This window comes from Colobus angolensis, unplaced genomic scaffold, assembly GCF_000951035.1.
Source record: "Colobus angolensis palliatus isolate OR3802 unplaced genomic scaffold, Cang.pa_1.0 Scaffold88, whole genome shotgun sequence".
Lineage (NCBI taxonomy): Eukaryota > Metazoa > Chordata > Mammalia > Primates > Cercopithecidae > Colobus > Colobus angolensis.
The window spans coordinates 4333206-4347500 of record NW_012122709.1 but is presented as its reverse complement, the minus strand read 5'-3'; the positions used below and the strand labels follow the sequence as shown (position 1 = coordinate 4347500).

Genomic DNA, 14295 nt, shown 5'->3' with positions numbered 1-14295 from the left:
AGGTAGTTCTTTATCGCAGTGTGAAAACAAACTAATACAGACTTGTTTCCAGTTTGGAACATTCTAAGCAGGCTTCTGTGAATGTGTGTGTACAGTCTCTTGGTGCACACATGACCTCCCTTCTGCAGGATGCTAGTTCCCTCTACAGAGTCAGAGATCTATATTTTCAACTTTTCTATATAATGCCAAATCATTTCCCAAAGTGATTATGTGTCCAGAATTGGTGGGTTCTTGGTCTTACTGACTTCAAGAATGAAGCCGCAGACCCTTGCAGTGAGTGTTACAGTTTTTTTTTTTTTTTTGAGACGGAGTCTTGCTCTGTCACCCAGGCTGGAGTGCAGTGGCCGGATCTCAGCTCACTGCAAGCTCTGCCTCCTGGGTTCACGCCATTCTCCTGCCTCAGCCTCCTGAGTAGCTGGGACTGCAGGCGCCCACCATCTCGCCTGGCTAGTTTTTTTGTATTTTTTTAGTAGAGACGGGGTTTCACTGTGTTAGCCAGGATGGTCTCGATCTCCTGACCTTGTGATCCACCCGTCTCAGCCTCCCAAAGTGCTGAGATTACAGGCTTGAGCCACCGTGCCTGGCCGTGTTACAGTTCTTAAAGATGGTAGTCCAGAGTCTGTTCCTTTAGATGTCCAGATGTATGTGAACCTTCTTCCTTCTGGTGGGTTCGTGGTCTCTGACAGGAGTGAAGTTGCAGACCTTCATGGTGAGTGTTACAGCTTTTAAAGGTGGTGCATCTGGAGTTGTTCATTCCTCCCAGTGGGTGGGTTTGTGGTCTCACTGGCTTCAGGAGTGAAGCTGCAGACCTTCGTGGTGAGTGTTACAGCTCATAAAGGCAGCATGGACCCAAAGAGTGGTCAGCAGCAAGATTTATTGCAAAGAGCAAAAGAACAAAGCTTCCACCTGTGTGGAAGGGGACCCGAGACAGTTGCTGCTGGCTGGCTGGGCAGCCTGCTTTTATTCCCTTATCTGACCTCACCCACATCCTGCTGATTGGTCCATTTTACAGAGAGCTGATTAGTCCATTTTACAGAAAGCTGACTGGTCCATTTTGTCAGAGTGCTGATTAGTGCATTTACAATCCCTGAGATAAACACAGAGTGCTGATTAGTGCATTTACAATCCTGTAGCTGGACATAAAAGTTCTCCAAGTCTCCGCTAGGTTAACTAGATACAGAGTACTGATTGGTGTATTTACAAACCCTGAACTAGACACAAAGTGCTGATTGGTGTATTTACAAACCCTGAGCTAGACACAGAGTGCTAACTCACGTGTTTACAATCCTCTAGCTAGACACAGAGTGCTAGACACAAAAGTTCTCCAAGTCCCCACTAGGTCAACCAGACACAGAGCACTGATTGGTGTATTCACAAACCTTGAGCCAGTTACAGAGTGCTGACTGGTGTATCCACAAACCCTGAGCTAGACACATAGTGCTGATTGGCACATTCACAACCCTCCAGTTAGACACAAAAGTCCTCCAAGTCCCCACTAGACTCAGTGGCTTCACCTAGTGGATCCTGTGCCAGGGCCATGGGTGGAGCTGCCCGCCAGTCCCACGCCATGCACCCATACTCCTCAGCCCCTGGGCGGTTGATGAGACTGAGTGCCGTGGAGCAAGGGGTGGGCTGGCACTGCTGGGGGACCCGGTGCATCCACCGCAGCTGCTGGTCCAGCTGCTAAGCCCCTCACTGCCCTGGGCCGGTGGTGCCAGCTGGCTGCTCTGAGTGTGGGGCCTGCGGAGCCCGCACCCACAGGAACTCACACTGGCCTGTGAGCACCATGCGCAGTCCCAGTTCCCGCCCATGCCTCTCCCTCCCCACCTTCCCCTAAGCAGAGGGAGCCAGCTCCAGCCTCGGCCAGCCCAGAGAGGGGCTCCCACGGTGCAGTGGTGGGCTAAAGGGCTCCTCAAGTGCCACCAGAGTGGACACCGAGGCTGAGAGTGAGGGCTCCTAGTATATTGTCACCTTTCAATTGTACTTACCCTGTATTCAGCAGTGAATGAGAGTTTCTGTTGGTTTTGCTTTTTCAGCTAGAAGTGAGAGGTAACAACGTGCCAGCAGCCCTCATTCACTCTCCGCCTCAGCGTCCACTCTGGCCATGCTCAAGGAGCCCTTCAGCCCACCACTGTGCTGTGGGGGCCCCTCTTGGGCTGGCCGAGGCTGGAGTTGGCTCCTTCTGCTCACGGGGAGGTGTGGAGGGAGAGGTGTGGGCAGGAGCTGGGGCTGCATGTGGCACTCATGGGCCAGCGCGGGTTCCAGGTGGGCATGGGCTCAGCCCTGCACTCACCCAGAACCAGCACAGGCCGGCACCTGCTGGGCTTGATCGGGGGACCAGCTCCCTCCGGGCTGTAGGAGTGCCCTGGCTAGGTGCTGCAAAGTCCCATGGAGAGTGCCATTGAGAGGTGAAATTGGCTGGGCTTCTGGGTCAGGTGGGGACCTAGAGAACTTTTCTGTCTAGCTAAAGGTTTGTAAACGCACCAATCAGCACTCTGTCTACCTAAAGGTTTGTAAATGCACCAATCAGCACTCTGTGTCTAGCTAAAGGTTTGTATATGCACTAATCAGCACTCTGTGTCTAACTAATCTGGTGGGGACTTGGGGAACTTTTGTGTCTAGCTAAAGGATTGTAAATGCACCAATCAGCACTCTGTCAAAATGGACCAATCAACTCTCTGTAAAACGGACCAATCAGGTCTCTGTAAAATGGACCGATCAGCAGGATGTGGGTGGGGCCAGATAAGGGAATAAAAGCAGGCCACCTGAGCCAGCAGTGGCAACCCACTCGAGTCCCCTTCCAAGCTGTGGAAGCTTTGTTCTTTTGCTCCTCACAATAAATCTTGCTGCTGCTCAGTCTTTGGGTCCATACCGCTTTTAAGAGCTGAAACCCTCACCGCGAAGGTCTGCAACTTCACTCCTGAGCCCAGCAAGACCACGAATCCACTGGAAGGAATGAACAACTCCAGATGTGCCGCCTTTAAGAGCTGTAACAGTTATTGTGAAGGTCTGTAGCTTCACTCCTGAAGCCAGCAAGACCACCAACCCACTGGGAGGAATGAACAACTCCGGACAGGAGGAACGAAAAAGTCTGGACACACCATCTTTGAGAACTGTAACACTCACCCAAGGGTCTACGGCTTCATTCTCGAAGTCAGCGAGACCAAGAACCCACCAATTCCAGACACATTTTGGTGACCACAAAGGGGCTATTGCCTATTGCCAAGCGGTGAGATTATCACCAAGTGGTGAGACCATTGCCTATCACCAAGCTGGGAGACTATCACCAAGTGGTGAGTACCATCAGACCCCTTTCACTTCCCGTTCTGTCCTATTTTGCCTTAGAATTTGGGGGCTAAATACCGGGCACCTGTCAGCCAGTTAAAAGCGACTAGCGTGGCCGCTGGACCAAAGACATGGGTGTCAGGCTTTCTGGGAAAGGGCTCTCTAACAACCCCCAACTCTTCGGAGTTGGGAACGTTGGTTTGCCTGGAAGTAGCTTCTGCTTTTCCCATACTTCTGGGCTGAGCTGAGGGTCAACAGAGAGGAAAGCCATTCAGCTCTGGGGTCACAACAAGTTGGTTGACCCTGCAGCCACGAGCAGAACTCTCAAAGGCATGTCACTCAAGTAAGACTCACACATCTGTCCTATCTATCCTGACCCTTGTCCCCTGGGTCCTAATGCCTGCCGGACATACTTCCTCTTGCTTCTCTTCTCCAAGGCTGGTCCTGCTTCTAAAAAACCACTCCCTGTCTCTGGTGCTTTTCTAGTTTCTCCTATAAGAATGATTTCTAGTATAAATTTCAGGACTCTGTTACCTTCTTTAGGCATCTGGGCTCACCAATCTGAAATATATAACTTTTGCCCAAAGCCCCATTGTAGGGGAGACTATCTGGGATTTTAGGATCCCTCCTCAGACAAGCAGGCTTAACAAAAGCTATTCCTGAAACTAGGATATGGGGAGTCTCAGAAATTGTATCCTTCCTATTCATATAAGTGAGGACAAAAGATGTCACTCTTCCAACCCTGGAGATCCCTTTTCTCCCTCAGGGTATGGCCCTACAATTCATTTTTGGGGCATAACATTGTTATAGGATATGGGTAAGGTCCCAATACTAACAGGAGAATGCTTAGGACTCTAACAGGTTTTTGAGAATGCATCAGTAAGGGCCACTAAATCCGACTTTTCTTGGTCCTCTTTGTGGTCTAGGAGGAGAGGCAAGGGTGCAGCTCTCTGTGTCTAGCTAATAGGGTGGGGACTTGGAGAACTTTTGTATCTAGCTAGAGGATTGTAAACACACCAATCAGCACTCTGTGTCTAGCTAAAGGTTTGTAAATGCACCAATCAGCACTCTGTCAAAAATGGACCAATCAGCTCTCTGTATAATGGACCAATCAGTTCTCTGTAAAATGGACCAATTAGGTCTCTGTAAAATGGACCAGTCAGCAGGATGTGGGTGTGGCCAGATAAGGGAATAAAAGCAGGCCACCGGAGCCAGCAGCAGCAACCTGCTGGAGTCCCCTTCCACTCTGTAGAAGCTTTGTTCTTTCCCTCTTCGCAGTACATCTTGCTGCTGCTCACTCTTTGGGTCCGCACTGCGTTTAAGAGCTGTAACACTCACCGCCAAGGTCTGCAACTTCACTCCTGTGGACAGCGAGACCACAAAGCCACTGGAAGGAACGAACAACTCCAGATGCACTGCCTTTAAGAGCTGTTAACAGTTACTGCGAAGGTCTGCAACTTCACTCCTGAAGCCAGCAAGACCACGAACCCACCAGGAGGAATGAACAACTCTGGATAGGAGGAACGAACAACTCTGAACACACCATCTTTAAGAACTGTAACATTCACCACAAGGGTCCACAGCTTCATTCTTGAAGTCAGCGAGAGCAAGAACCCACCAATTCCAGACACAGAAGCAGCTAATTACTGGCATAATTATTTGTTGGTGCCTGGCGTCCTCATTTAACTGGGAAGCTGCATGAGTGGGGTTCAGGGCTGAGTCTGTGATTTACAAGGGTGTCCCCACCTCTACTGCCCAGTGCCTGACACATTGCAAGTGCTCAATGTTGCTATGCAATGAATGGAAAAATCACCCTTGTCTACCGAATGTTGAATCTCATATTTTAATTTGTGAATAATTTCCCCAGTTTTATAGCTTAGGAGTGTTCATGGATTGCTTTCCTGACCTGAGGCTCATGTTTGAAATTCACCCTAACCGGCCTGACTCTCTGCCACTCTCTGTTGCTGGCATTGTCTGTCTGGAGGAAGGAGGAGGGTAGGTTACCTTCATGCTCACTGAGGCATCAGTGATAAGTGAAATTGATTATCTGCCCTAGGCCTGATTCAGCAGGAAGCATCGCAGACACCACCCACCATGCTGCCAGCAGTGGCCCGGGGCCACCTGGGCTGGTTTCATCCCTGTGCTAGGCTTTCTGTGAGGATGAGCAGCGCTGGGATAGACCGGAAGGGCATCTTAGCTGAACGGGTAGCCATGGTCACAGGGTCTACCAATGGGTGAGTGCTGGATTGCCCATGGGTCCTGACCCCTCACAGGGTCCTTGTGGCTTCCATAAGGACTCAGGGTTTCAAAGCAAGACCCAGCTTTATTTGCTGATTTCCAGAACTGGGTGGAGGAAGGACAGTGGGGAGAGGCTGAGGCTGACTTGTGCCCTCCATTTCTGCATCCAGGATCGGCTTTGCCATCGCCCGGCGTCTGGCCCAGGATGGGGCCCACGTGGTCATCAGCTGCCAGAAGCAGCAGAACGTGGACAGGGCTGTGGCCCAGCTGCAGAGGGAGGGACTGAGCGTGGCGGGCACTGTGTGCCACGTGGGGAAGGCTGAGGACCGGGAGCGGCTGGTGGCCACAGTGAGGGGGCAGGTGGTGGAAGGACACAGAGAGGGGAACATGCAGAACCTTTCCTTCACTGCTCAGACCTGGGAGGGGTCTAGAATACATCCTGAGGCCGTGACTGTGCCCAGGCTGACCTCGCTGCCCAGAAGGTCCCTCGGGAAAGTGGCCTGTTCATGAGAGGACCGTCACCCCTCCCGCAGGCCCTGGGAGAATCACTGTGGAGGAAGAGTCTGAAGGGGTGAGGGAGGTCCCCAGAGGGACCTTCCTCTCTCGGTGCCTGGCCCCAGGAGCCTGCCCTTGGGACACCTAGGTCACTTTCCTTCAGGAGAGTTTGGTTTTTCGCAGGAGCCTTGTAACCATTTCTGGTTGAAGCATCTGCTCTGCAAGCTTTGCCTAAAGGCTTTATGACCTGGATTGCCCTGGGAGGGAGAGCCCTCCTTAGGCCATCTCCACACTCACCCAAGCCCTCTCCGCAGGCCCTGCAACACTGTGGGGGCGTTGACTTCCTGGTGTGCTGTGCAGGGGTCAGCCCTCTGGTGGGGAGCACGCTGGGGACCAGTGAGCAGATCTGGGACAAGGTGAGAGGCCTGCCCCTGGGAGGCGGCTGAGGGCCCGATGCCAGCTCTGCACTGGGCTCCAGCACGCCTGTGCCCACCAAGGCTCTCTGTTTCCCTCCAGAGGTTACTGGAGAAGCAGACCCTGGGTGGTAGTCCTGCCTGGCTAACTGTCTCCCAAAATGTGCCCGGATGATACTTTCTGGCTTGTTGATTCTTAAATCTGGCCCCTACGCTTTCCACTTTCTTTTCTCTTCTCGTCCTTTTTGCATTTAATCATTCAGCAGATATTTATTGCTGTATGCCAGGCACCAGCATTCCAGGCTCTAGGGATACAGCTGTGAATGGTTAGTCAGAGTCTCTTTGTAAGACTCAAGCATTTCTGTGTGTTGCACCCTTTTGTAGGGGAAGACACAGGTACTGTGTTTTTCCTTGGTGACCTGTGCCTCTTGTAGAGACTCTCTGTCTCCTAGAAGGGGGCTCCTCATTGAGTCTACCCGAACTTGCTGTCAGGACCAGATCCAGCCATCAGCATTCTGGGGGATTAGACATCCCAGCCTGCTGCCAGTCCATTTAAGGATTCTGCCACCTGGTCCACAAGGGACTGGGAGAGACCTTATAAAATGCCTTGAAGCCCATCTTGGGCCTAATTGTTCCCCAATGACTTATGTTCCTTTCACTCTCATGTTTTGTTCCCTGTTCTCTCTGTCAGAATGCATGGTGATGAATCTCATTCTTTCTGTCATTGTGAGCATTCCCCACTCTGCCCTAAGCACTGGGTCAAAGTGTTTCCTGCCTTCTGGCCTTAGTGTGTTCTGCCTTCCTTAGCTCCTGCGCTCTCATTTGCCAACATCATCTTCAGGCTGGCCCCTCCCTTCTATCTGCCCTTGGCTGGGTGCCCTTGGCTACATCCTCAGAGATGATCTGAAATTTGAGCTCCCTGCAGCCCCTGCTGAGCTGCTTCCCCAGGCTCTTTAGCTGTATTCTTAATGCCTCCAAAGGATCATTTGTGAGTTTATAGCTGGGATTTTATTGCTGACAGTCTCCTAACCCCCCTGAATCATTTTCCTGTTTAGTGTCTCAGTTCACAGGATCATGACTCTTTTTCTCGAGACTGTTTGCAGTCTTCCCTCCTGAAGCTGAGGGCAGATGCCAACAATCTGACCTTACTTTCTCTGATTCTCCCCTGTTCTCCAAGGACTTGGCCTTCAGTGAGCAATTCTGTACCACTGGACAGAAATCATTGATGACTTGTCCCCGATCACATCTGCCATCACCTCGGAGGTGAAATTGTCACAAAATGAGTTTAGAATTTACCAGATGCCCTGCTTTCAACTAAATGCAGTTTTCAGTAGGTGTCCTGTAAGGAGAATTCCTTACCACTCATCTTATTCTTGAGCCAGTTTTGAGGCCATCTCCAGGCAGACCCCTCCTTCTCTCCAGCAGGTTTCACCATTAGGGAAACCTCTAATCTGTTAAACCACCAAAACCACATCACCTCCCTCCTTCTCCTTACGCATTGACTCCAGCGTGCACCCTCTTTCAGGCTCATGGGTAGTTCTCTGCTCAGGACTACTTGGCACACAGAGGTACTCTCTCTTACTTTCTAATGGGGCAGTTTTCTTCATCAAGGGAGGGAGTCTCACCTTTTCTTTGGCATGGGTTTTGTTCCTGAGTCTAGGAGGGGCCTTACCTCAGCCCATCACTCAGCCTGATGCACATGGAGTTTTGGACAGATATCCTGTGGGCTGGTTGGGGTCTATTTTGTCCAGAAAACACTTACAGCTAGCCTAATCCTCAATTTCTTCTTATTAGGGACCTCAGGGTGGTACCCCCTTCTGACATCTGGGCCACTTTTTGCAGTCATGGGGGGTCATCCCCCACACTGGTAACATGTCGTCAAATGGGCCACAGCAACATTCAGCTAAAGTATTTCCCCCACCAACATCCAAGGGATTGAGTGGGCATGAGATCGGGGAGTGGAAAAAACATTGAACAGTCCTGGTCAGTTGCAGATGTGCAGTCTCATTCCCTAGAGATGCAGGATGCAGATGACCTGAATCAGGACAGATCCCTGCAGGAGGGATTCCTGGTGTCATGTCAGTCCCACTTGGCGCACTGCCCTAGCTCCCAGGCTCCGCCTCTGCATCTTTCCTTGCCACTTCCTCTCTCACTTCTCCCCTGTTCCCAGACCCACCAGACAGATCCTCCAGAGTGTCAGGACCTGTGTGGCTTAGCCTGGATTCAGACTTTAGTCACAAGCAGGATCAGCATAGACATCTAGCTCCCAGAATGGCAATTCTGTTTTGTCTCCCTGTTTGTATTGGCTGCAGGAGAGCTCAGAGCCAAGTCTGTGATAATCTGGTGTGTGTAGGCCTTCACAGCCTGCGTTTTGGTAACCAAATAATAGAATAAATGCTCAGTCCTTATCACATGCTGTGAACTGTAGGCACCAACCTCACTCTTGCTTTTTCTTATTTTTCTGCACTGATTTTTCCTTTTCTCCATTTCTTCACACATTGTACTTATTTGATTTGTTTTATGCTGTTGCATTGTGAGTATGCCTTAAATTCTGTGGGGACAAGGCGAGAGCACAAGCAAATGAAAGCTCAGAGAGACAAAAAAGGCTGTTCCAGAAATCTCCCTTGCTTCTAGCACCTGCTTCCCCTCCATCAGACTGTCTTCAGTCTTTCTCCAGAGGCCTCTGCTTACAATTTGTTGTTGCTGTTTTTTCAAGAGACAGGATCTCACTCTGTCACCCAGGCTGGAGTGCAGTGGCATGATCATGGCGCACTGCAGCTTCAAATTCCTGGGCTTAAGGGATCCTCCTGCCTCAGCCTCCTGAGTAGCTAGGATTACAGGTGTGCACCACCACACCAAGCCAATTATTTAAAAAATTTCTCATAGAGGCATGGTCTCACTATGTTGCTCAGGCTGGTCTTGAACTTTTGACCTTGAGTAATCCTCCTACCTTGGTCTCCTAAAGTGCTGAGATTACAGGCATGACCCACTGCCCCCAGTCCCCATTTTCTTTAAAAGGCCTGAACATTTCCTTCCTTGTGTCAGTCCTAAACAATTCACATTTTCAGGACTTTGCTCACAGGCCTGTGACTTAACCTACCTGCCTATGAAACCATTAGCAAATTGGAAATACCTCTTGCACCGGTCAGAAGGGGGATTAGTTTCTCTTATCTGTACACAAATTGGGTCTGCTGCACAAATTACGGGGCTCCAAGTGTCTTATAAGATCAGGGCCTGGGCTGAGCATGTCTCTGCCCTCATCCATGTTCTGCTCTGATTTCAGATCCTAAATGTGAACGTGAAGTCCCCAGCCCTGCTGCTGAGCCAGTTGCTGCCCTACATGGAGAAGAGGTACTGCAGGGTGGAGGTGGGGACCAGTGGGAGTTGGGGACCTGAGCTGGGCACCAAAGTAGAGTCAGTAACACAGCCGGTAGTGGGTGGAGGACAGAAGAAGTCTCTCTGGGATCTCCACATCCCTTATCTTGTCCTGCCTCACCTTCTGTGTGGCTGCCATTCCCAGTTCCTGTGGCTGCAGGATGAGAGCAGTATTCCAGGAGCCCAGCCATAGTCTCCTTGGCCTTGACATCAGCAGGTTTGGGACAAGGCTATGCTTTTAATTCCTTGACCTTGTTGGCTGGTCATTGTTACCTTACCTGCTCTCTGTTCTTACTAACTTAAAACCAATGACAGGGTTAGCCCCATTCCTCTCCATAGGAAAAAGCCTTCCTCATGCCCACGCTTGGTCTCCAGGGACCCTGCTTGTGTTCTAGGTCCTGCAGATCTGACTGTACTCCTCACAGACACACCCTTAGGAACTGGCTAGGGGCTGTCTTCAGTAGAAGGAAAGTTCCTGACCGTCACTTCTGGTCTCCCTTGCCCCATCTGCTCCTTAGAGGTTGCCCATGGATAGGCACTCACCATCAGCCTTAGGTGCCTGTTCACCAAATCCACCCTGCCCTCTCCTTCAAGCACCCGGCAAGAGAGGAAGCAGAGTATAAGGGTTCTGAGCATGGATACTGTATTTTGTATTTATGAGAAATAGGGATGGAATCCCAGCTGTGCCATGTATTGGCTGATACTAAACCTCTCTGAGCCTCAGTTTCCTGAACTCTGAGATGGAGATAGTAATAGGACCTGTGTTGCTTCTGTGAGGGTTACATCATTTAATGACCGCATGATGGTATCACCATCAGTGGTAAGCTCTTAGCTTCAGCTTCTCTTGTGTTTGTCTCATCTCAGGAAGGGTGCTGTCACCCTGGTCTCTTCCATTGCAGCTTATTTTCCAGCAGTGGTAAGTGCTTGGTCCTTGTGCTCCTGAGTGGTGGAGGGTGAGGGGCAACTCTGTCCTCTTCCTCAGAGCCTTACAGAGAAAGTGCCTGGGACAGACTCCCACCATCCTCCTGCTGCCCTGGGCTGAGCTTGTCTCCATGTGGGTGGGAAGGCTGTGAGAGCCTTGTAGGTGAGAAATCCAACCAATGCTTTCCCCCACTCTCCCATATCCTAATCACTCTCTCAATTCCCCTCCCAGGAGCTAGGTGTCTACAATGTCAGCAAGACAGCGCTGCTGGCTCTCACTAGAACACTGGCATTGGAGCTGGCCCCCAAGGACATCCAGGTAAACTGCCTGGTTCCAGGAGTAATCAAGACTGACTTCAGCAAAGTGGTGAGGATTGGGTGTGTCCTCCATCTCCCAGTCTGGCTAAGTGGGAACCCTGTCCAGTGACTAAGGGATAAAGGGGTGACTGAATCCTTAGGTCAGCATGCCTATGACTGAGGTCTTCATTGTTCTCTGAACTCAGCCATGGTGCAGTCCCTCCATCCTGAGAAGATGCTCCTTCTTTTGAGAAGGGCAAACCTGCCCTAGGTGCTCTGCCTGGTAGCCCTCCTGGGGCCCTGCCCATCTCCTTGTTTTAGTAGCACTGACTCTTTCATTTCTTCCCTTTCCCCAGTTACATGGGAATGAGTCTTTCTGCAAGTACCTCAGGGAGTATCGTCAGATGCAGAGGCAAGTGGGATTTGGAGATTCGGTGGTCTGTGTGTGGCTGGGCAGGAGCAGTTGAGTCTATTGCAAGAGCAGACCCCTCCCTGTCATCTGACCATTCTTTTTTGCTGAAATCTGGAGTCCACGTGGCCCTGGAGGGTGCAAGTAGCCCTGCTGTGTCCACCTCGTTCCCCATAGAGCCCACTCCCACCTATCGTCCATGAGCCCCAGAGCAGCAGAATCAGTACAAGATGCTTGACACTGTGTCCTCCTTCCATCCAGGTTTGGGGAGCCGGAGGACTGTGCAGGAGTCGTGTCGTTCCTGTGCTCTCCAGATGCCAGCTACATCACCGGGGAGAACATTGCAGTGGCAGGCCTCTCCTCTCGGCTCTGAGGGGAGTGGGGGTGGCTGTGCAGCTGAGGTCCCAGGCCCAGGAGCCTGAGGGGGTGTCTAGGTGATTCTTTGGATCTGGATACAGGGTCTGCCATTCTGCCAGACTAGAAATTTGGGGACTTATTCATGCTAGGCTCGAGGGAGAAGAAAAACCCTTCAGTATTCTTCTTAGGACTTATCTGCACGACTGTTGTAGATTTGGCTGATCCAATCGACATGTGGGGTTCTCGGTGTGGGGCTGGTGAGCTGAAGGATTTTATGGAGCTGTTGCTTTGGAGAAACCTTAAGGGAAAGAAGTAGAAGCTCAGGCCTCTGAAGGATCTCAGCTCCTCCTGTCTGTAATTTGTGCTTTAAGCATCTTTTTTCCCTAAAATAAACTCAAATTTATCCTCAAGTCTGGAAGCATCTGTCAAGGGTAGAGCCCAGGGCAGCATGGTGGGAAGAGGCCTCTACCGCCAGCTGCCCTGAGCTTGTTGCAGACACACAGAGGTGGGAGTGAGTGTGCTGCCTTGCAGAAGGCTTTGTGTGTGCTCCATTATCTGAACTGGGCCTGCTGGGGGCTCAGCAAGGTGGTGGTGGGTGATGGTGGAAAGATTCTGGGGTTCTCCCAGGGGTCCTCTAGGCTGGTACTTCTTAACATTTTCTGGGCCACACAGGCCTTTGAGAACCTAGAGAAAACAGTTATACCAAATCTTGTGCATAGTTCCAGTTAGAAGAGAGTAGTCAGAGCAGAAGTTCCTCTTGGGGTGAACACACGACTGTCTTGGAAAGGGCTCTGTGTATTGTCCTGAGTCATATTCGGGGGCACCAACCTCTGTGCATGCATACCCAAGCTCAGCCCAGTGGAGGGGCAACAGTGGTCCTCAAGTTTCCTGTGGCCCTGAGCACCCCTCTTGTCACCCATAAGTGTTGTCCTGTACCAGTCCAGAGGGAGGAACTGAGACAAGACTTCCAAGCTGACCCCCGGCATTGGTCTCATGGAAGCCCTTCAACAACGCCTCCTCTCCACACCACCTGGGGACGGGTCCTTATGGAATGAATAGTTCAGTTACAAAAGCATTTGTGCATCTTACTACAAGCTATGCATTGTGCCAGGCACCCTGGAGAACACGGACATGAGTAAGACCAAACCTCCCTCCAGGTCTTTCAGTGTGGTGGGAAAACAGAAGGCAGAACACTCATCAGAAAATGAGGCAGAACATGTTTATTCATTTGATGCATTTATTGACTACCACTCTGTGCCAGTCACTGTTCTAGGAGCTTAGGGTATAGCAATGAACGAAACAAAATTTGCTACCCTGTGAGCTCACATGCTAGTCAGGAGAGACTGTAATAAATAACAAACATATGTAGTGTTAGTAGGTACAGAATAAAAAAGATAAGGAGTAGGGCAGAGGAGTTGAGGGTGTGGGGGTAGTGGGCAAGCCAGGGTAGGCACATCATATGCAAAGCATCAGAGGACCACGGAGGACCATGGCTTCCAGTGAGGCTGGAGGAGGTGCCATCGGAGCTGAGACCTACTCATTAAACATAAGAACAAATTGGGTTGCAGGAATGCTGTCTTTCAGTGGGAAGACCAGGATCTGAACAGGTGGCCCTGTTAATGGTGAAGGGATAAATGCACCTCTGGGATCCTCAAGACATGGGAAGAAATGTTATAGTAATGGACAAGACCAGAGTCTGGATGTGTTTTTGGCCCTCCAGATCCACTCCCCACCCTTCTCTGCCTGGCATGGTGCCGGGCTGACCTCTATACTGCATCATGGAGGCTCCCTTGCTTTCAGGTTTCCACTCAGGGGTAGAACTGGGGAGGTCACGTGTTTCCCTGGCCCCCTTCCTGAAGGCGGTGGCTGTGTCCACCAAGGACTACAGCTCCTGTGAGGCCACTGCCACCCCCCCCAACCACCAACTGGCTCCCCACTTGGTCCCTTCATGCTGGGAATCACTGTTGCTGGTTCCTGGTGCTTCACTACCCTTTGCTGGTTCCTTTAATCTTGCCCACCTGTTATTCTTTCATTTCATTCTCTTTAATTACTCCTTTGAATGTGGCCTGACAGGGGAGCCACAGCCAGTTCAGAGTAGGGCAACCCTGATAGGTTTAACTACTGAAATCTTTCTAACCATCCCCAACCAGGCTGCTCTGGCCTCTTCCTTGGGTTCCTCCAGGCATTCCTATGACTCAGCAGCCAAAGGGTGAAGGGGTGACATAGCAGACTTGCCTTCTTTGTGGCCCAGGCCCTGCAGTAGATAAAAGACAAGTACAAGAAGATCTCTGGAGGTGCCAGGGACCTGCCTGAGACCCCCCAGGCATCACCTCCCTCGTCCTGGCCTTCTGCAGTCAGGCTACCACACCTTTCCAGGAACTCCATGGAAAGGAAGAGGAATGCAGTCACTTGGAGGTGAGCGGTGATTTCTCACTGGTTCAGAGACCACTTTTTACAGCTCCTCAATGTCCCTACTTCCAAAGCTATTTTGTTTTTTTTTTTTTT

At 51.0% G+C, this 14295-nt stretch overlaps 1 protein-coding gene across 1 annotated transcript; it reads left to right on the top strand.

Moving 5' to 3' along the window:
- Window positions 1–3222: 3222 nt before the first annotated feature.
- LOC105503752 (dehydrogenase/reductase SDR family member 2, mitochondrial-like) lies at window positions 3223–12200 on the top strand. The gene is made up of 9 exons (XM_011930819.1): window positions 3223–3293; window positions 5342–5519; window positions 5694–5871; window positions 6333–6434; window positions 9715–9782; window positions 10671–10722; window positions 10960–11094; window positions 11381–11436; window positions 11695–12200. The coding sequence occupies exons 2-9, from the start codon at window positions 5380–5382 to the stop codon at window positions 11804–11806; spliced, it is 843 nt and encodes a 280-aa protein (XP_011786209.1). The 5' UTR covers window positions 3223–3293; window positions 5342–5379; the 3' UTR covers window positions 11807–12200.
- The last annotated feature ends 2095 nt before the right edge of the window (window positions 12201–14295 follow it).

What these genes read in the sequence shown, in the direction of transcription:
- LOC105503752 (XM_011930819.1), top strand. Translation starts at nt 5,380, where the DNA reads ATGCTGCCAGCAGTGGCCCGGGGCCACCTGGGCTGGTTTCATCCCTGT. An exon ending in GTGAGCAGATCTGGGACAAG is followed by an intron (nt 6,435 to 9,714) that starts GTGAGAGGCCTG and finishes CTCTGATTTCAG; the next exon opens with ATCCTAAATGTGAACGTGAA. An exon ending in GAGTATCGTCAGATGCAGAG is followed by an intron (nt 11,437 to 11,694) that starts GCAAGTGGGATT and finishes CCTTCCATCCAG; the next exon opens with GTTTGGGGAGCCGGAGGACT.